We start from the raw sequence: 21,897 nt of genomic DNA, 5'->3' as shown, positions 1-21,897 counted from the left end.
TTTAAAAGAAAAACAAAACAACCCAAAAAACACCAACACAAAGCATGTAAGGAGAAAAAGGGACAGATTTTTCCATGAACGTTCACTTTTGTCACCTTTAACAAATGAGAGAAAAAACAACTACTAGTTCAGATTATTGTATGGATCACTGTGGAGATCACACTTTGCTGTATTAGTTACTGTACTAAATATCATTGTCTTCGTAACAGCTGCACATGACAATACTCAATTCAGTTACACGCATGACAGCAAAATAACAAGTACTGCAAGATAGTTTATGAATATAAAAGAAATTAAAACTAATTAAAGCTCTGGAAGGGGAAAAAAGTCCCACAATTCTGCATAGGATTCTAGGTGGAGAAATTATCTGTTAAGCGCAGAGTAAGATACAGTTACAAGACTGTCAGGAAGCTCTTTACATTAGATATTAATCATGTTACAAATGACAACAAATTATTCATGCAAGCTAAGAAGATTTTTAGAAACTTCTGATAACTTGGAAAATCTAAATAGATTCTCCAAGGGAAATGCCATACAGTCTAGAGACACTATGAAAGAGGAGCTAAAGGGACAACCTGCACAAATATGGTCACCCTTAGATGTGGCAGCCTTTCGGCCTTGACAGCAGACGGCACACATTAATGCCATGTATGTGGATGGCTGTTGGACAGACCATCTGATACATCTTTCCAGAAAATCTGCTGACAAGTATGAAGAGTTTTATAGAGCAGGGCAGCCAGTTACGACAGAGCTGGCATCAGAGTGCCTGTAAATCAGATCAAATAAAATCCTACATGGATCCCAAACCCCAGTTCCTAATGGGTCTGTGAATGCTCCAAGACCCCATCCCAGAGACAAATGCCACAGCTCTGGTCAAGTCTCAAAAGAAGATTTGTGTCCATGTGTAGCCAGAAATAACGAGACAAAGAATGTATCTCCATGTTGCCTGTTGGCTGCAGGTTCAATGACAATGATTGGAATCCTGTTTCTTACATTAAGTTAAAAGGTTTCCTGCTTTTCCAGGTGATTTATTTCTTTTTTTGTTGGATGCAGTACCATTTACCTGACATGGATAGGGAATTGGTAGGGTATTAAAGCTGTTAAGAATGACAAATGCTGCATGCTAATTGCCGGTTATGTTCATTGTCCTTGAAAGTGACAGACAGGAGCAAAAACGTGGTGGCATATAAAACCACATGAACTTGCAGAGATGCAGAAATGTTAGCTGGGAAGAAGCGTGTGCACACTTCACAAGAAATGCCATTTGCTTTTTCATCTCCCCTTCTTATTTTACAGAAAGAGATGACAACCAGGATGTGTCACTAAAAAGCTACCCACCGAAGAAAAGACAAGTCCAGGTTCCTTCTTACTGCAGAGTTCAAGAACGTGACAGCCCTCATGGACTGAGCCTGCTTGTTCATCCATGAAAGCAGGGACCTTGGGAACCACAGTTACATTCACAAATGCTTCCCGCTACTGTCAGTGTTCTTAACCCTGAATATGCTGCTAGGAACCTTGTCTGAGCAACATGAATTATTGAGAAAAAGAAGAATCAATATTAGTTCAAGCGCCTTCCTTAGGGATAAGAACCTCTTCAGCCATGAATGATGACAGAGGGTGCTCCTGCTGCTAAAGCTTTACTGAAATTCAGATCCCTGGGCTGACTTCCAGATTAGTTGTTTTGAAATGAAACCATATTGTTAGCTGCAATGTTGTTCTCCTTTGTTTTTTGGTATGTGCTTTGTTTCCCAAGTGCAGTGGAATATTACGGCGGTCTGGAATCACAGAAGACTTTTTGCCTTTAATGCCCCCCACCCCTCACCAGAGGCCACCCAAGGCTTTGCCACTGTTCCCAAATGCCAGTGAGCCTTATGTTTCCAGGAACATGTTGTGTCCTTCGGCTGATTGGGCAGTTTGTGCTTCATTGTGGCCCATAATTGGGTGACAATGAGACAGTTTCTGACTGCAGTTACACGAGCAGGAATCCAAATACAGCTCTGCAGTGTTGAATTATTTTCTTTGAACTCATACTGTAACTGACAGCTAATCTGCTCAGTATCTCTACATTACCTAAAAAAACACCTATAGTCAGCATTTTCCTGATGTACCCTATGAAGTACACCAATCTGTCATGTGATTTTATCCTCCCATTCTCTTAGAAAAAGGATCCTTCTCATTCACCTTAAAATTTCATCTTTTCAGGGAAAAAGAAATTTGATTTTAGTAACTGGGAGGAACATGCAGTAAAGATGAGTAGTACAAAGGTTGCAGCAGGATGCACTCAGCGAAGGTCTCTATTGCATCTAAGCAGTGTGGCTTGCTTTCCACGCTGGACTAACACAAATTTTTTTTCCGGTACTCGGTGCAACATAACTCATGTATGGACAGCCTGGAAGGATCCATTGCAGTAAATCAAGTCTTCTATGCCAAATATGCCCTGATAAGAGGCTTTCTTCTCAAAAAAAAGAAAATAAAGCAATACTTGAGAGATCACAAGAGAGATACAGCTGAGTAAGTGGGAATCAAGTGGAACACACCCATATATTCTGTGCCTTCTAATGAATTTTGCACATTTGTGTTATTGTGAAAGATTACTCCTTCCTAAGTGCTGAACCCTGTTGCTGCCTTCCCCTCAAGTGAGTTAGGGATGTTTACATCTTCTGAGACAGTATCAGAAGCAAATCTTACAGAGTATCCAGGGATTGTAACATTTAAAATTGAGGGGTAGCAGACACTAAAGAGTAATGGCAAACCTTTTCTAGCTCATATTGTGGGATATTCTGATTTGCTTGCCTGCTTGCCTAAGACAGGGGTTGTAAATGTTAGTGATCACGTCCCGCTGGGACAAAGGGCTTTGCCTGTAAAAGTTCAGTGTAGCAGTGGTGGAGGCATTTCTGCATCTTTAGAATTATGCAAGCAGCATTATCCTTTGTTTTCAAGGGGATGGACTGAAGTGTTCCCACCTCCTTCGGTGGTCTTTGCAATCAGGTTAACTCTTTGGGGATTGGAATGCGCACACAGATAATTTCTGGCCTGCTGGCACCTCTGCGGGGCATAACTAGCTTGTGGAATTCATTGCCACAGCTGCTGCTGAGCTTAGCTGCCTCATTTTAAAGATGAGAAATGTTACATCTTTGAAAGAAGATACATGGTACGTGTGGATGACAACTGCCTCGAATGACAACATCAAGTGCATATGAAAGGGTTTCTTGTACTCCTCCGAAGTGCCTGGGCTCTTGCAGTGATGGAGATGGACCTGTAGCTAATACGGGGCTCTTGAATTTCACTGCGGCCAGTTACCATCTGGTGTTCTTATGGCTGGGCAGTACTGCAGTGCTACGTTTTGAAGATTAACATGAAGATGCAAATGTGTGGAATTTTATGCATAAAGATCAAAGTTACTACATAAACTGAAAAACGTGGTATTTTATCCATAAAATAATTTATTCTGCATTTTATTATGCTGCTTACCATATGCTGTTTCGAGTCTATTCACTGTAGCTCAGTCTGAAGATGAAGCAGAATTTGTTCCCAGTTACTTTGAATTATTTTTAAATCACCTTTTTGTGAATGCATTAATTTTGTGAGTGCAAAACTTAACTGTTGGAGTATTCTCCTATTTCTAAAACTGTTTTTCATAACCTCTTGTGTTTCCTTTTCTGCTGCAGCACACTGTATGAGGCAAAGGAGGGAAATGCAGAGTTGAGCCCTGCAGGATTTGTGTTTGACCTGGCCGAAATTCCTGTAATGGGAAAAGCCCATTACAACCCTTGAACTGAACCAGCCACAAAGAAGTGCAAAATGTGCTTGTTTTGGTTGCTTATTCTGATGGGGAGCACGTGGAGTTTGCTAGGTGATGAACTAAACTTTCTCCGAATGGCAGCGTTTGGCCTTTGGCTGAATATATCCCAACAGGTACTCTTGCTTCCACTTACGCCATGGGTCATTTCTTCTTTTCCTGTGCCTGGTATCTGATACCCTTGTAAGAATAATGTCTGGAACATGGCATCACACCATGAAAGTATCCTATTACCCCTTCCCACATGGAAGAGAGGGGCAGCGTCCTGTTGGATCTCATGATCAAGGATTCCAGCTTCAGCAATAATTTGCTCCTGGCCACATCTGGACAGAATTGTGTTTTGTTGTTAATTGCAGGTCCTGATTTATGTGATTCCTTGGGATATGTAATGAGAACTGAGTTTAAACGTGATTGTATGCAGATGCACCCATTTCACCTACTGAGAAAAACTTTCTACCTGATCTGAATTATGTATGTTCCTAGTCATTCCAGCATTTCATATGGTTCTGGGATTGGGAGTGGGGTTGTTTGTGTTTGTTAGGGTATTTTTTTCTTTTAATCACCTTTCTAGTCTCTCAATCAGGTGTTGTTTTTCTTGCCTAAAAAACCAATTTATTTTAGTCTGGTACTTAAGAGATGCTATTAGTGTTAAGCTTCAAGGCACTATAAGAGGGATCACTTCAGCTCACTGAGACCACAGTCAGCTTGACTTCAGAGCGTGAAAGGTTCCTGTGATACCAAAATAGCCTTCAGTGATTAAAGACTTAATAGCTTTCATTCATTGTCTCTGTAATAAGGGATTTTGTAATGAAATTCTACTTTCTGTGAACATAGACTAGTGTCACTGTAGTGACAAATGTAACATGAAACAAATCTTAATGTAACCTTCCTTATGCTTTATGAAGGATGGAGTCCCAGGGTCTATCAGAGGGGTTTGTTTTTTTTTTTAGATACACAGCAGTGAAATTGATGATTTCCATCAGATTTGAGAGAAGTTGTGTACTTACAAAACTTGAGTTTTCTCCAAAAACTCAAGCTCTCAACATCAAAACTTATATCCAGACAAGGTATTTCATTCTCTCAACTACTGGATTCATTAAGAACAAGGCAGGGAGAGAGGAGGAAAACAGTTAATGCGTACCTTTATGGAGACCTACAGACAACTACTCAAGACATGCAGAAACCTAATTAAGGGGTAAACATTGTCCCAGTGATCATGCGCAAGAAAATTCCTGGGGTTCTGTGGAGAGGAAACCGAGAATGGTACCCTTTGCAGTCAGGGAGCCACTATTACCAAGTCTCTACTAACAACAGACTAAAAGGGTCTTTTAGCACCTTTGTACTTGAGGTTGAATAAGTTACACATTCTGGAGCCCTCTGACAAAAAGCCATTCATTCCTTTTGCTTTTTACCTTTCCTGCATGTTCTTCAGGTTTCTCACATTTCCCAAAAGTGAGGTCTTGAGCTGACCTTCTGCCTTTTAATCTCTTTGCTTCTCCAAGGCCAATGTTTTTACAAAAAGTAGCTTTCTTGCCTCTCTCTGCCTGCAGAATGAGGATACCTCTCACCTACGCCACCCAGGGCTGGTTTTCCATTATCCTTCAGAAGAGCGGAAGCAGAGAGCAGGAGGTACCTGCAAGCACTGCAAACAGGATGCACTATGTACAAAACGGGAATATGCTTGCTATTCTATAATATGCTTTAAGTGCTTTAGAAAGGGGATAACACTGGGAGACCCAGTACAGACAAGTGGTCAGTGTTCAGACATTTTGTCCTATATATTTTGAAGAAATTAAAGACATTTTTAATAATTATGGAGACTGTTCCAAGGGCAAATTGAGCCAAATCAATAGAACCTGGTAGCAGTATACATTTAAATCTAAAATGATCAAACTTGATTTTTCATGTATTTCATGCTAAATAGAGGCAATGTTTTTCAAGGTTTAGACAAATAAGTTGGAGATATTAAAGTAGTTGTTTCTTTTCTGTTTTAATAAGTTTTCCTGTTTTAAAGACACATAATATAATAAAGAGTTATAATAATCTCCCAGGAAAAAAAATAAATTACTTGTCCAGTGTAATACATGTGTGTGTGTGTAAATATGTGTGTGCGTGTATGTGTGTGCGTGTACCTGTGTGCATGTGTATATGTATATGCATATGCATATGTATACATATATGTTTGGGTGGGGATAGGGATGTGGTAGTAGTCATGTATACATATGTACACTCCCTGCTCTTCCCCACAGAATTTTTTTTTTTTAATTTTGGTAATTTTTAAGGGGGATGCATCTTTCTAAGAAGTGGTCGATTCCTTTTCCTCCTCTATGCATCAGCAGTTTGGTATATTAATTTTTTTAATGATGTCAGATATGTCTTAGGCTCTTTTAGTCTGTTTGTTATTAAATGGTGGTTCAAGCATATGGGAGGCGAGACCAACACTAACTGTTGCCATCATCAAAAGAAAAGGGAAGATTACTTTTCAAATCAATGCTAATGGACGAAGTGACGAAATCCGAATACGAATAAAAGAAACATAGCCGTGCAGAAGTGTTGTGAAGTTGTTTGGGATCTAACTCTTCAGCAAGAAAAATGCATGTGGTTTTCATACTGCGGGGTAGAATTTCCTGTCAGGCTCACAGGTGAGTGAGGTCCATCACTGCCAATGCACCAACTTCCTCGCAGCCCTCCTGGCACTGATAAACACCAAGAAAAATTGACAAAACGTCATGCTAATGAAAACTGACCAGCCTCCCACCGCCGGTGGGATCGGACTAGCCATGCAAGTAGCCTTTCTTTAGCTAGGCTGGCCTACTAGTTCTTGCCTGTCAGTTCTTTGAGCTTGGGTAACTCATGGGTTTCACCATGTTCTTCATCTGGTTCCTGATGGGACGCTCCAAGACAGGAGGGACATGTAAGTAGTGCCAAGCCAGTTCAAGGCAAAGTTTCATCTCCTAAAAACAGACTTGTAAAATTTGGCTGCCACAGAAGGAAATTGAGGTCTAATGGGAAGACAGAAACTATCTCATTGGACTGTCCTCTTTGTCCTTTGGCCTGCTTCCTAAAACATATATAACCACATATATATATATATATGTACTATTATATATAAAGCTACAGTATACTGGATACAAGTCAGTTAGAGAGCTTGAGGGGAGCAGGAACATAGGGGCTAAGAATGACTGCTGGCTATGTAGAGACAGCACCCAGGAGAAGAGCTGATGCTGGGCTTTGGGTGTCTCTCTCTAACGGTGGGGAGGAGCTGAAGACAAGAAATGCTGGGACTAAGGAAGTAGCTGGAAAACAGCTGCTGAGGGAAGCTGAGGAATTTGGTAGAGCTGAAACAAGCTCACAGGCGAGGGCAGCAGGAAGGTCTCAGGGAAGCATCAGAGGGCTGCCAACATTCAGAGGGCCCTCAGTGGGTTGGAGAAGGCGGCCAACAGGAACCTCGTGAGGTTGAATAAAGGGAAGTGCAAAGTCCTGGCACTTGGAGAGGAACAGCCCCAGGCACCAGTATATGCAAGGGGCCACCCAGTTGGAAAGCGGCTTGGCAGGGAAGGACCTGGGGGTCCTGCTGGACACCATGCTGAGCATGACTCAGCAATCTGCCCTCATGGCAAACAGGGCCAACAGCTTCCTGGGCTGCACCAGGAGGAGCGTTACCAGCAGGTCAGTAGCTGATGCCTCCCCCGCTCTCAGTCCTGGTGAGAAACACCTGGAGTGCTGGGTCCAGTCCTGGGCTCTCCAGTACAAGAGACAGTACACACTGGAACAAGTGCAGAAAAGAGCCACGAGGATCATGAATGGACTGGAGCACCTCTCACGCTGAAGTGATGGGCCTGATGGCTGAAAATGTTGTGACTGTTTAGCCTGGAGAAGGTCCATGAGGGATGTTATCCATATGTATCAATATTTGATGAGGTGAGTGAAGAAGACGGTCAGCTTCTTCTCAGTGGATCCAATGACAGAAGCAATGGACACAAACTGAAGTGCAGGAAACATCTGTTAAATATAAGGAAAACCTTTTCTCTGTGAGTGTGGTCAAACACTGGAGCAGGCTGCCCAGAGAGACCGTGGGGTCTCCATCCTTGCAGATATTAAAAAACCCAACCGGACACAACGCTGAGCAACCTGTTCAAAGTGACCCTGCTCTGATTATGGGGTGGGTCTAGCAGCCTCCAGCGGTGCCTCCAGTCCACTGGTGTGGTGAGCCTCTGGTTACAGCAGTGTAGAGACTCTTTAGTTTGCCATTAGCAATTTCCCTGCCTAAGCCAGAAGAGGGGAAAGAGCCACAGTAAACTCTTTGCTCTGCAGCTTTGCTGCACAAAAATCTCCCTCTTTTTCCCCAGCCTGACTCCATAAAGCTGAACAGCAAGTGGGAGGCACCTCCTGCGTCAGCCGAGGAGCAAAGCAGCAGCAGAGTGGGACTGGCTATAACATCCTACAAACTAACTCAGCTGTGTCAATGTCACTGGAACTGGGGTGATGATTGCCTGCTGCTGCGCAATGTGATGGCAAAGCAGGAGTCAGCCTCCCTTTTCTATTCCGTACTGCTCTTCACAGTCCTCAGAGCCAGTGTAAAATAAAAATGAGGCAAACCCTTGCAGTTTCACACAGTGAAAAACAAACAGATCAGCCTGATTGAAAAAATAGGTCTATCATAAATAAAAAAAAGTAGTTCTAACATACAACAGATGGACCTCATGATTTGAGCCCTTGGAGCGACTTTAATTTAGTCACAGCAATTAGAGCAACTCAAGTAAATTGGCTATCTGAGGGGGTCACCCACCTGGTACATGCATTTTGGTAAGTAGAGCCCTTATGGCATCATTAGTAGCAGAGTAAAAGCCACACACGACTCACACCCCTAAAAGGCATACTGTAGGTAATTACTAACCGTTCACTAATAAACATGGCACAAGGGGCAGCAGTAGTTAGGAGGAGAGGTGGCATCTCATTGCAAAAACAGTAAATCAAGCCTCCCTCTTGCTCTAAACCAGATTATATTATGTTCTAGCAATTGAACAGAAAAAAACCAAAACACCACAACACCACCACAAAATCAAAATTATAACATTGTAAAATTTGACATTTATGTTGTATCAGCAGGACCTGTGTCACAGAGTCCTCCTGGAGCACTGCAAAATCTTGTCAGGCATGTCAGCTCTGCAAATCAGGGCATTTTTTTTTAGTTCAGTGTTAAGCACCTGTCATGTTTCTTTCTGCCTTAAAACAGGGAACTTCTATCATTCACAGTCCCGGAGCCTTTCAGGCTTTCCTGGGCTCAAGCTGTAAAAATCATCATATCATAAAAATCATCCAGAAAATTGTTCACTTCTGTGTCCAACAGACAAGTGCTTAGTAAACTAACATGTGCACTTTATACTATGTTAACAGAAAAAAAAAAAACACAAAACACCATCTGTTTTGACTTTCTGAGTTTCTCTTAGCAAATGATCAGAGAAATACACTAACAGTGCAGTCTAGTAACTCTCACACTTAGCAGTCGTTTCAGCGACACACATATGTAAGACCTGAACAGTTAAGCCCAAGAATTAAGTCACCTGCCCTCCCATTTGCTATCATAATAACTGTGATAAATGATTTAATCGCAAACAGGATTCCAATTAGAATTTATAATTTATTAAAGGAACAAAGGCAAGCAAACAGCACTGGGTGTGCCGGGGGTCTCTGCCCAACCAAGACACACACCTTACAGACCCCATTTTTGGTTTATATCTCCTATGCTAATACATATTCATAACTGCCTCTAAAATGGTTGGCCCTTGCCAAAAATGGGTGTATCCCCCCTCTTACAGGTCACTATGCAGATAACAACAGGACCCGTTTAAGTTGGTATTCTAGAATGTTCGCCAGGTGGCTCCTGCAAAACACAGACACGACAGACACACCGGCTCGTCTGCGGCCAGACAGACAAAACAATCAAAGGTCACACTTCACCCTGTGGCCCTAACACTGTTCCACACTGACACGAATCAGTTAAGCACATTTCACAATAACCATATTAATGTTATGCCCAATTAATCTGCCTACTTGCTTAATTTTTAAGTAGCTCTGACATGATCAAGGGTGAGGAGATAAATGGTATATACTAGTTGAGAAACTTCAGGGATAAACCCCCCGAAATCTTAATCATCTAATACCTTGCCTTTATCCTTCTCAAAGTGGGTGGTACACAATACATTTCTGAGCTGGTGAATGTAGCTGGGGAGGCAGAGCCGCTTTCCTTAGTAAGCAGGTTTCACTGACAGGACATCCTTTATTAAGCGTTCCCGTGCTAGATTTTCTTAGCAGAAAATAAAAATCAGTATAAGAAAAGAATATTACACAAACACTGTATTGTGCTATTTTTAGTGGTGGTGTTTGGAGACCATCAATCAGCCAACCTGCTGCTGATGAACTTCTAAGCTGATCATCCATGGCAGTGAAATCGGACTTGCCTGGCCTGCGTTTCTAGCTCTCAGTGACTTGGACGTGAGATAGAGTTACAAAAACGTGAGGAAGGTTAGGCTAAAGAAAGAGGCTGAGTAGACTCAAAAGGCTCAGATTGTGTCACTTACGTGTAACCTGTGCATGATGTTGAACTTTGTGATGTGCTGCTGCCCCTCAAAATGTCCGTGGCAACTAATGCATGGAAAATTGAATTTTACTGACAGATGAGTGCCTGTTAGGGTTCCCATCTCAAACAACCTGAGTGCTCCTGCGGATGAGCAGGAGCTGTGGTAAAGCTGCTGCCTTAGTCTGACAGAGCATTTTTGTGCTAGTAACTTAATTTCACAAGCTGATTTCACTGGATGGACCTACATAAACCATTCTTTATGCCAGCTCATTGGAAAAAACAATTCCAAAATACGAAGTTCAGCAAAGAAGAAACATATCTTAGCAAATTAAAAAACAACAACAACCAAAAAACAATAAAACAACCTGGTATGTTTATTCTGCAGGCCTGGACAGTGATGTTGAAGCTCAGCCTGCACCACTGTTCTTGACACTTCAGGTGCTGGGAAACACGGTCAGTGCCTTCCGTTTCCTACTTCTGAATTGTGGGCTCTTGCATTTCCACAAGTTGCCACGATGGAAACTGGTCTCTGAAAAGCTGTCAGACTACTGGAACAGGAACATAATGACACTCGCACCTGGATTCAAACACAGGTCTGAAAGTTTGACCTCTATAAAGCAAAGGGTATGAAGGCCTTACTGCAGCAGCTCACTCATTGACAGACTGGAGTAGCAAATGGGACTAAACTTTATTGCTATTTCCTGTTCCTAGTTTGGATGTGGCTTTGCAGGATCCAAAGCAGACCTGACGCATTCATTCAAAACTCTTAATTGCTCTTAGAGGTTGGCTGTTCCTTGAGGCTCTGTGACCCAGCCAGAGGATCACTGTCAGATCCCACTAGGATTTGTTATGTGCCACCTTCAGAAGGATGAAAAAAGCTTTTGCTTTACCCAAAAAGGATAAGAGAGGAACAGCGCAGAGCAGCTGGCATAACAAGCTGAGTAAAGGAGAAAGCTTTTTGTTTGAACCAGTCAAAGAAAAAAAAGGCCATAAAGAGAGCTAAGCATGCTATTCAAGTTTTCCTAGTGAAACCCCTGGAAAGTGTTACCAGTTAGGTTTTTTCAAGTGGAAACTCTGAAATAGTACTTTTTCTATTCTTCTAGATCCTGTGCGAATGTACAAATTTCAGCTGTTGCCCAGCTATTTAAATAAATGAAATCAGAATGTCTCTTCTGTAGCTCTTTTTTCTGTCCAAGAATCAAGCACTTCAGGTTGGGTTTTCTTGTTTGTTTTTTTTTTGGGGGGGGCTGGGTTTTTTGGGTTTTTGGGTTTTTTTTAGGTTTTAAACGTCTGTGCTGCACTGCCTCTGGCCTTCTCTCCTGAGCCTACAGTTATGTGGAAAGAATGAGGAAATGCCCAAATCCTGTTATCCTGTTCTTTCTGTAGGCTAAAGTCATCAAGCCTTATCCTTGGTTGTGAAAGCCAAGTTCATACAAGCAAATTCCTAAAATCCCGCCCAGAGTAAAGCCACAGCAAGGAATCATCGTGCTAGAAATGGCAGTGGAGCTGCCCGTCCTTCAGGTTGCTGTGTGATCACTAGGTACCTTTTCGGCTTTGACATGGAAAATGCTGTATTTTCTTTCAAAGTGAAATGCAACAAATTCTGCTTGCACATTTTAACTAAAAATCTAATTCTGTGAATAATGGGCAGAATGAAACAGACTTAAGAGTCTTCTGGGCAGAAATTCGTTCATAGGTTAGTATGAAGCTCCTCACATTACAGTCTGTTCTGAGGTTTTTATTCCTTCTTTGGTTTGGGGGGTTTTGCTTGGGGGCGGGTTTTGTGTATGTTTGTGGATATTTTGTTAGTACCTCCTCCGGTACTTTTTTAGGAAAAATCAAGTACGGAAATGCTAGAAAATGACATCATTTGTCCCAAGATCATCCTCCACAGGCAGCGGGTACTATCAGCTCTGGTGAAGGCTCCATCGGTCCCCTTCTGGAGCACTCAATGAAGGCAAAAAGAGGAAGTTCTAAGTGGAATAGAGATCAGTGTCTGGAAAGTACTGCATTTTCAAAGGCCATGACAGGAAATTAACAAGACAGATCTCATTAACTTTGATCCTGTAGCAATGCTTATTCATTAAGATGGCAGGCAGTATAATTATTTCTTGAAAAATGAAAACGGAAGAGAATCTGTCATCCATGGTAAATGGTGAAAAGGTAAACGTAGTAAGAAAATTAGGTTGTTGTAGATCAATTGCGAGACAGCTAAGAACAAGTATCCTGAAATTAAACCTGTTACAGATTAGCTGTATAATACAGATGTACGTGTATCTCTAAATTTTCTTTCTATGGAAGCAAAATACCTACATAAGCAATCAAGATAATTTCAGTTTCCTCTTGGTAAAGTAGAATGGAGGTTTAGGTGGTTTAAAACTCTTGCTTATGCTGAGTCACAAGGGTCAGCAGTAAGTCAGCTTATGTCAGTGTTGATTGAATAAGTATTTGCTAACTATGGACTTCTAGTCTCCCAGTGTAATTATATTGTTCTCAGTCTTCGGGTTTGCTTCATGTTTTTCTTCTGCAACACTCTTTCCTCTCAGAGCCCATTTTTTCATTTACCTTGTAAAAGCATGATTTTTCTTTCTGTAGTCAGCAGAGGGAGCTTTGTCACTTCCTTATGCAGGACTTTCGTGGTCTGGGCTTTTTTTGCTCTTTTTTTCAGTTCATAGAAGCTAGAATGAGTCTCAGACCACAACATTTCTTTACAAGGCTCTGGCACAGTGGCAGGCTCAAGAGGAGCTGGACAAACTGCTACAGGTCAGGGATAGGATACCTTTCCTTGGTGTCTCATTTAAAATGCACCATGCCAGCCATTACTACAAGTCTATATTCTGCATTATCTAAACAAAGAACGTCGTATTTTGAAGCAATGAAGTCTTTAGAGTTCAGGCAAAAAACCTAGTGATCAGAAACATGCGTTTGGAACAGCTGTAGCTTACAGTCAAGCAAAAAGAATCGGTGAGAGCTGAAAGTTGTGTTTGTTATAAACACGTCGAGTCGATCAAAAGTTTAATCAATTTTTATTGAATAAGAAAGCAAAAGCAGCGCTGGGCAGCCAGGGAGTCGCAGCTCCACCAGGCTCGCAAATTGCAAAGCGCACGGGTCCTCCTTTTATCCTCACAGGGGCGGACGTCGCGGCTGCTGAGCACATCTTGCTTTTCTGTGTACGTGTCTCTTTCTAAAGCACAAAGTTAGTTAATATTTACATGAAGATATAGGTTGAACACACTCCTTCTTGCAAAACAATTTCTTAGGCTCACGCGGGGTCACACAAGGGCCCCTATCTCTATGGCAACTTGTTCTCTAAACCCTTAGTTTACTCCATATAAGGCCTAAGGTTATCGCAAACTACAGTTGTTGCCGCATCATTGATCGAGAAACTTTCTTCTCGGCGTCTAGTGGTCTGATCTGGTCTTGCCAAACAGGATGTTCTATTTCACAAGGTAGCTCTATCATGTCACGGCTCTGCTCGGTTTCTATTTTTCAGCAAATTACCCTTAGATATCCATTACATGTTGAACCTTATGCGTGTACATTGAGTCACAGGATGTGTGATGCAACAAGACTCTTCAGCAGGAGAAGGGTTTTGGGTTTGGGCTTTTTTTTTTGCCAAAAAAGTGATCTACTACAAAGGGCAGTACCAAGTGCACTCCTTCCCCCTGGAGCCCACAGGTGGTTTAAGCGTGAGGAGTTCCATGGGAGAGGAGCTGCTCAGTCCGTCTGCCCACCCAGGGCCCTCTGTGGCTCCACGTGTAAGGCTAAAGACATTAAAGCAAAATCGCGTTATCTGAGGTAAGAGTCCTCTTCGCCCCAGTGTCATTTGTGGGGTCTTCCCAGATGGGTGGGCTCGGCTTCTCCTGCTGACAACTGCAGGGCAGCTCTCAGAACAGTGATGACATCACGGTGACATCACAGGTACCTCTGAGGGCGTATCCCACTTCTCACAAGGGACAGCAGCTGCAGAGACTGGGATACCCTGGAGCAGTGGCACCATTCCCACTATGAAAGTCATCCTGCTTGGATTTTTATCCCTCCTCACTTTTGCAGAGACTACCAGAACATTTATTTCACCTGAGGGTATGTTCTCATCAAAACTTTGTTCTGGTAAAAATGATTACAGAGCTTACGTTCTGCTAAGATATCAAGGCAGGAGGTACTTCTTCCTTCTGTTATTCTTTAGTTAAATGAAGTTCTTCCTCAGAGAGCTTAATGAGACCATTCCCTTATACTGTTTATTTTAAAGACATTTTCTGCAGCTGGACTGGTTCTGCCAATGTGCACGTTCAAAAGCGCATGGGAGGCCAAAGTGCATGGAGCTTGTCCAGCACATCCAGCCACCACCCAGCATAACCATTAGCACCCGTAACAGCAGTGAGAGAAGCATCTGCTCAGTCCTGTGAACCAAGCCATGGGTAGATTGAGAATCACATGGGGTTTGCCTCTGAGCTTTCTAGAGGTGCAGGGACAGCCAGTGCCGCAGAAACAGCACAGAGTTCCGTCACCAGGAACCGCAAAACAGTAACACTGAAACACTCCCGACTGTTTCTCCGGCTGGATCCAGCTCAGATGCCCTGTTTCATACAGGGAAAGGGGAAAAAGTATTGTTTCACAAGGTAAAAAAAGCACCCTTGGATTCCTGACCATTGTAGCCATTATCTTACGCTCCAGACCCAAGACTGGAATATTGTACTCTTAGCATACATAATTTTTTGCCCTGACAGAGGAATATTGTGAGTGGCACGCTGTACTGCGAAGGCTGCAGCTGAGAGCCAAGTGGGGAGCCTGTGGCAGGAGCGAGTTCATGAATGTCGGCATGTGCACAAAGCTGTTGGAAACTAGCCAGATTTAGAAATACAGCATCGTATAACTATAAAGACCATCATTAAATAATAGCAGCATTTTTTAAAAGTGAATAGTACTGCTTTGTAATTTATTGAACTGGTTTTAGTCACTTGTTGCAGCAAACATTTGCAGCCTGTCAAGTCACCAGCGAATACAGGTTTTCAAAAAAGCATGTATTTGACTAGGCAGTTACTGACTGAGCATTTTCTGAATTACTCCAAAGTCGAGCTACCTGGAGATTACTGGGAAGAGGAGAAGGAAGACGACGATGATGAAAACGCCACTAATGTTGAACAAAGTCCTGGTAAGAAGATTATAGAAACCAGTAAAATGAAATTAAGTTGCAAATATAGATATTCCGTCTCTTGAAGACAGGGTGTTCAAAATTGTATGTGAAGTGGAATTCTCCCTTTCGTATAATGTGATCTTCACGTTTGCAGTTATTTGCTGCTAATATTTTTTCACGGAGTCGCTGTCTCCACACGAGCCAAACGACTGCCTTAGAAACACACGCAAATTCAGTGGGGAGTTTGTAGTAGCAGGGCGGGATAAACACATCTGGGATCCTGTTAGAACAGTGCCCTGTCCTTTGCTCACACAATGGCATGTCTGTTGCTCATAGATGGGACAGAAATGAAAAGCCTGTCCGCGGTGGGACAGACAAAAGGGCGGACGATGGAACACTTCAAGGATGAAGTCAGCTTGGCTTTTTTTCTGTCAACATCTGAAATAGATAATTTGTAATACCACAGCATTATAACGTTCAAGAATGGAATTATAAAATACTCCTGTAAGGAAAAGACATTCATTAACTCTTTCTTCCTCTAATGTATCAGGAAGGGGAAGATGAAAGAGAGAGGAACTGTGCTGTACTACTCTGTCCTTGAACAAAGTACGTTCAAAATTCGTACTATTCATTGATAAGAATGTTGCTGACTGGAAACAAAAAAAGTTATGAATCAAAAAATGGAGGAAGAAACATGTTATATGTGGCCTTCAGAACATTCATTTCAATTGCACTTTAGGCAGCTACAGAATGGTGCAATACAAATTTTCAAAGAAGGGAAGGGTTGCTTTCTCTGTACGAATGACTGTATTTAATGAGCCACAACTCAGTTAAAGCACAACTAGGTAGGCTGAAAACCATCTGTCTCACTTGGACGTGACTGCTTTTGTGAATACTCCCATTTTGTGAATACTCTCTGGAAAATGCCAGGCTTATTTGGCAAAGATAGGAGTTTAACTGAATATGCATTCATTTAGAAATTTCTGCAAGGGCACCTGTGTCCCACCTGGATGACGGAGTGGATCTGTTAAAGAAGACTATGCAGAATTTGCAGGAAAAACGTAAGTAGCAGAAGATACCACTGAAGCCGTGTGAAACTATATACAGCTGCTTAAGTAGTAGTAAGGTCCAGAAAGAGCCTGGCACACGTACCCGGCAGCTATGCATCTCAAGTTGTATCTTGTGTTGCATTCGTTACCGATACAGCTGTTCTAAGAACAAGACAAAATAATGAGAGGTTAGCTCAAGAAATGCTAAACCAGTCCCAAACTACTACAGAAACTTACAGAGCCACAGGTGTGAGAGAATGAATATCCTGCTGCCCTCCACCTTTTAACCAAATACATTCATAGACGTAATTTGGCTTGTGAGTGATCAGATCCCACGGGTTCCCACTTCATTTCATTATGGCTCAAGAATCCTCTTATCCTGTCTACTGCTGTCTGGTGACCTCTGTGATCACCAACACTGTTTTCAGTTCATGTTTAAGGAGAGCCCACATCTGAATTAATTGCAGAAAATAAGGAACGCCACAGTGCCTGTCAGCACACGTGGCACTGTGGACAGATTGACAGAACCCCTTCCCACTTCTGCCTGAATCATTCCTTTAAGACATTTCTGTAACAATTTAGACTGAACAATGCAGGATGACTAAAGTGGCCTATAACGGTAATGATATTTTTGCTGAGTGACTAACTGCATATAGGAAGTGACATCCTGGTGCTGGCTATTACGCTTATCTGCTCTGCCAAGAAGTGTGAAAGGGGGTCTCACGTGCAAACTCTTAAACCAGCCATAGCACTGTGGGCAAATGACGCATTGCCTTCCATACACAGCCATCAAAAATCAAACATGGATCTGGAAAGTGCTTCTGCAAAAATAGTTCTGCCTTAAAATTTGTAACTAGACTGGGATTTTTGTAAGTAGTTAGTTTCTACTCCTAAGAGATTCATCCTGTGTAACTTCAGCTTCTTCATTATTACTGCTTGTAGTGAAATTCACCTCCACCAAAGAAGAGGAAGAGGAGAGCTCCCAGGAAGAGCAGGCACGAGGTAACAGCTAATTGGTGTTTTCGTTAGGGTTTCTAGTATTATAGCATCACACTGAAAAAAACTGTTTTGCAATGCCAATCTGACAAGATTTTCCCAGTTTCACCAAGCTCCAGACCAGGCCTTCCTTTGCTATTTCTAAGTTCATAACACATCTCTTCGAAGTTCTCAATTTTCTAATCACTGCAGAATTCCAAAGTACTGGAGAATAAAATATAGGGGGTCTTTTCTAAAGAAAGCAGTTCTCACTGCTTTTCCAAACATGTCTGCTAGTGAACTACATTAATTTCTAATTTTTCTAACTTTTAGACTTTTGACAATAATGAAGCAGGTTTCCTAGGCACGGTTCCTCTCCTTCCCTTTCATCTCAGACGTTAAAACTTTCTGATTTCATTTTCTCTGCTTTGTCTTAGGAAAAATCTTTGCAGCTGTTCTTTTTTCTTTCCAGAATCCAGATTGGGACCCCATTACCCTACCACCCTCATACAGAGCCACCATGAAGAACTACCTTTGGATGGTACGGTAGAGAACTCAGCAAACGATTAAATCTAAGTTCAATTCTTCTAACTAGACAGTAGAGGAACAACATCAACTCTAAATTTGGTGGTCAGAAATGAAAAGAAAAAGAAACTTGAAATCAAGAGACTTTGTCACATCTTCATCTGAGAATCATAGAAGTAAAAGTCATTAGGCAAGCCCTGTCTTTGAGACATGTGCTAATTAGCAGGTAAAGAAACCAAAGTCCCAAGACGACGAAACTTGGCACAGGCCACATTAGCAAGCTATAGGAAAAGTAATGCAAATAAGTACTTGGAATCTGAAAACATGCTTCTATCTCAAAACCTTCAAGAAGGCTTCAGGTTGTGTATCTCTTGTTTTCCTACCTCCAGTTACATTTTAATGCTACCCTGCAACTGAGGGAAAATGTATGTGTTCATAATGAACAAAAATGCGTTCATTAATGTACGGATGAAGTTAAGTTTCTACTGACCTGAATGGGAGACAGGCTTTTGTGGGCAAATTGTGTGCAATTTGGCCTCTGAGATTGTATTGGTTTTTCTCCATATTGATTCTTGAATGAAAACAGCGGTATATGCTTTCTCTATCTCTGGAAAAATATATAAGCTTGTTTCTGAATAGATAGAAATACCTATCTGAATAGACAGAAATAATTAGAAACCTTAACTTCGGAAAGTTAACAAGATCTAGGAGAAACTGACGGGGGTTTAGATCTAGACAAAGTATAGCAAAACTAGGATACAAAATAGCAGTAAAAATCATAAAAGACAGAGTGACCAGCTCACTGGAGACAGCTCTGATGTTCATTCCTTTTCACAGGCAAAAGCACTAACAATGTCGAAATCACATGTGTTACAGCAGCCACACACAAGTTGGTTTAAATCCTACAACAGTCAACTGCTTGCAAATTATTTATAATCCCACTTGTTTCTCTTCAAGCAAAAGAATCAGATATGCATTTAAATAACAGATGGACATGTGGAAAAGACATGGATATTTCAATTGCATCAAAGGCATTTTTATCATCAAACAAAAGCATGTAATCAAATTCCTGACCTCAGTGACATCAGATACCATCCAAGCAACGCATTTTTCCAAGAAATGCCAAGTGAGAATACAGCAGAGTAGCCCTGATGGATTTTGCACACTGTAAATTAGGAATACATAGAATCGACGGTTCCACGGATGCCTAAGACCACCCCATCTCCTCAGAGGTGAAAAAATGGGTTCTAATAAACTCAGAGCAGCAGGATCTCCACAGTCCCTGGAGCCTGCTAAACATCTGTCAGAATTACTCTTTATGGTGGATATAAATCGTGTCTAGAAAGATTGGAAGGTGTGCTTTGGGCCAAGTCATCGACAACGGAATGGATTTGGGTTTTCAAGAACTGGTCCTTTTATGAAGAAGTGCTTATTTTTATTTCCAAACACATAGATATAACCCCTTTCTACGTGCATTGATTTGTCCAGGATATGAGCTGTGTGCATACTAGCGGTGTGGTGTGTGCTTTACTGTTCTAGTGTCACACGAGGCTGATTTGCCTGAGAGGAACACAGCTCAAGAAACAAGAAAAGAAGATTGTAAAGTAAATGTAGTGCTCATTGTGTCATGTGTAGCTGTTGCCTGCATCTTCATAGTCTTAATATGTTGTTGGATTGCTTTCATCAAGTACAGAGTGAAAACATGGTAAGTTTTCCAGTCATGTGCTGTGCTTCACTTCATTATTTGGGTAACAAAGTAAGGTGCTACTCCAAACACAGGATTAGACTATGCAAAAATGTGATAAAACCTCAAAAAGGCTGTACAGACAGAGTTAATTTGCTTACTTTTTCCCCTGCAAATGAAAAGTGAAGGCAGAGTTATTAAAGAACAGAAAATTATGTTATTACCAAGAGTGTATGTACTAAACATTTCCTTATAAATTGAGATGCTTACCTTGACAGTTCAAACATTGACAAAAAGAAGAAAGTTCAGTAATTTCTTTTCTGTCTTCAACACTATCTGTTAGGTTTCTATTGGATTGCTCTGGTGAGAATAATGTAATGATTTTTGTTCTGTGTTTTAGGATTGTTTCTACTGCATTCAGAGGAAAATTCCCATGAACAACAAAGATACTTCTGCATCTTACTTTGACCCTCTGAAGGGAGTTCCTGATTCTTCCGTTTCCTGAAGGGTGGGGTGAAGAAAAATCATCAAACATACAGAATAAAGGGAAAAGCACAAAATCAGAAACACTATCTATCATAAATTCTATAGTTGATATACCACCGATTTCTCATGCATTGAGTCTCAGCAGCATTCCTTGAGGACCTAATGAATTAAGAACTTAATGATTCCCTAATGAAGACTTAAATAGAGGCCACAAGTAAATTGAATCTCATTAACAGTGACTGACAAGCTCTGTAACTCAGATGCTGGTGTATGTGCAACTGTACTTATAGAAACAGTACTTGTGATTCACTACATCTGTAACTTGAAATTTCATGACAGGGCAGAATAAACCTTACGTTCTCATAAGACAGTGATGTGTAATTAAAATTTGATCAAAAATGTTTGCAGTCGAACATTAATTGCTTCAGAATCAAGTGCCAGGAGATACAACCATGACCAGAAGACAGCTCCACATTATTCCTCAAGTTAAAAAGGAACATCTGAAACACAGTGACTTCTTGAAATGAATTCAAGCAGTCCAAGATTAGATGCACCCACTGAATAGCAATGTGGTGGTGATGCATCTCTGAACAATAATTACTTTTTAAATTAGGAATTTTTTGAGCAATAATTAACTAACTTTTTTTTTTAAATGTCTGTTGTTTGGGAAAGTTATGTGAACATACGTGCACTTTGGAAAGTCTGTCTGCACAACAGCCCTGTATGCTGTTTGTATGTATACAGTAACGTGCAAGCCCAAATAATAGCAGGGCAGGTGTTTTGAAGAGGAAAAAAAGATCTCTTGGTAGGTCTCTTAAGAGAATACAAGTTTTCCACTTCCTCTGCTTTTTATGCACCACCCCAAACCCAGAATCTCATACCAGTCTGCCACTCCCAGGCAGTAGCAACAATCCTTCAGTTGACACTACTCCAACATGGGGAAGGAAAGTGCAACGAGACCCACAGGATCAGAACCAGAGACCGGTCTACGGCCATTTCCTCTTGTCCTAGCGCCTGTTCCTTGGGAGAGCAGGCCTGGGCAACTCTCCTCCAGCCGGGGCACAACGGCTGTCCCGACCCGAGTGCTCCTGACACAGCTCACAAATAAACACCTACACCCGCACGACAAAACACCACTTCCCCAGCAGGAGCGGGTGTCCCCCCAGCGCCACAGCCTATCTTTCCTCACCAGGGAGGGCTGCGGGCACGGCTCCCCCGGCACCTCCCTCCTCTTCCCCCAGCGGGTGCCCGCGGGAGGCGGGACACTTGTTCTCTCACCGCCATGCCAAACGTCGACTGAAGCCTTACTTTCCGAGACAGCTCCTGGCGGGCTCGGTCCCCGCCATGAGGGCTGCGGGGGGGCCAGCTCCTACCGCCAAGGGCCGCGGATCCCCCTCGCCGCCGGACGAGGCGGCTGTGCCCCCCTTCCCCTTCCCCTTCCCCTTCCCCTTCTCCTTCTCCTTCTCCTTCTCCTTCCCCTTCCCCTTCCCCTTCCCCTTCCCCTTCCCCTTCCCCTTCCTTCCCGGTAGATCAACCGCCCCCCCCAACTCCCTCACACCGTCTTCCGAGGCCCCGCCCCCTGCGCTCCCACTGGGCGGCCGGTGCCGCGCGTCGCCTTCATAGCGGCAGGTGGGTGGCGCTGCCGGCGCCGCGCCTTCCCGCGCT

The 21,897-nt window shown here is 42.3% G+C and overlaps 1 protein-coding gene across 1 annotated transcript in view; it reads left to right on the top strand.

The window, feature by feature from the left end:
* The window catches only part of MOB3B (MOB kinase activator 3B), a 60,313-nt gene extending 53,534 nt beyond the window's left edge, over window positions 1–6,779 (top strand). Inside the window, exon 3 of the mRNA XM_054184901.1 lies at window positions 1,297–6,779. Coding sequence (XP_054040876.1) covers window positions 1,297–1,326 — 30 coding nt within the window. The 3' untranslated portion in view covers window positions 1,327–6,779. The remainder of the gene's footprint in view (window positions 1–1,296) is intronic.
* The last annotated feature ends 15,118 nt before the right edge of the window (window positions 6,780–21,897 follow it).

Source organism: Rissa tridactyla, chromosome Z, assembly GCF_028500815.1.
Source record: "Rissa tridactyla isolate bRisTri1 chromosome Z, bRisTri1.patW.cur.20221130, whole genome shotgun sequence".
In the NCBI taxonomy this organism is placed as follows: domain Eukaryota; kingdom Metazoa; phylum Chordata; class Aves; order Charadriiformes; family Laridae; genus Rissa; species Rissa tridactyla.
Note: the sequence above shows the minus strand (reverse complement) of the source record. Positions and strands in the feature narration are given on the sequence as shown.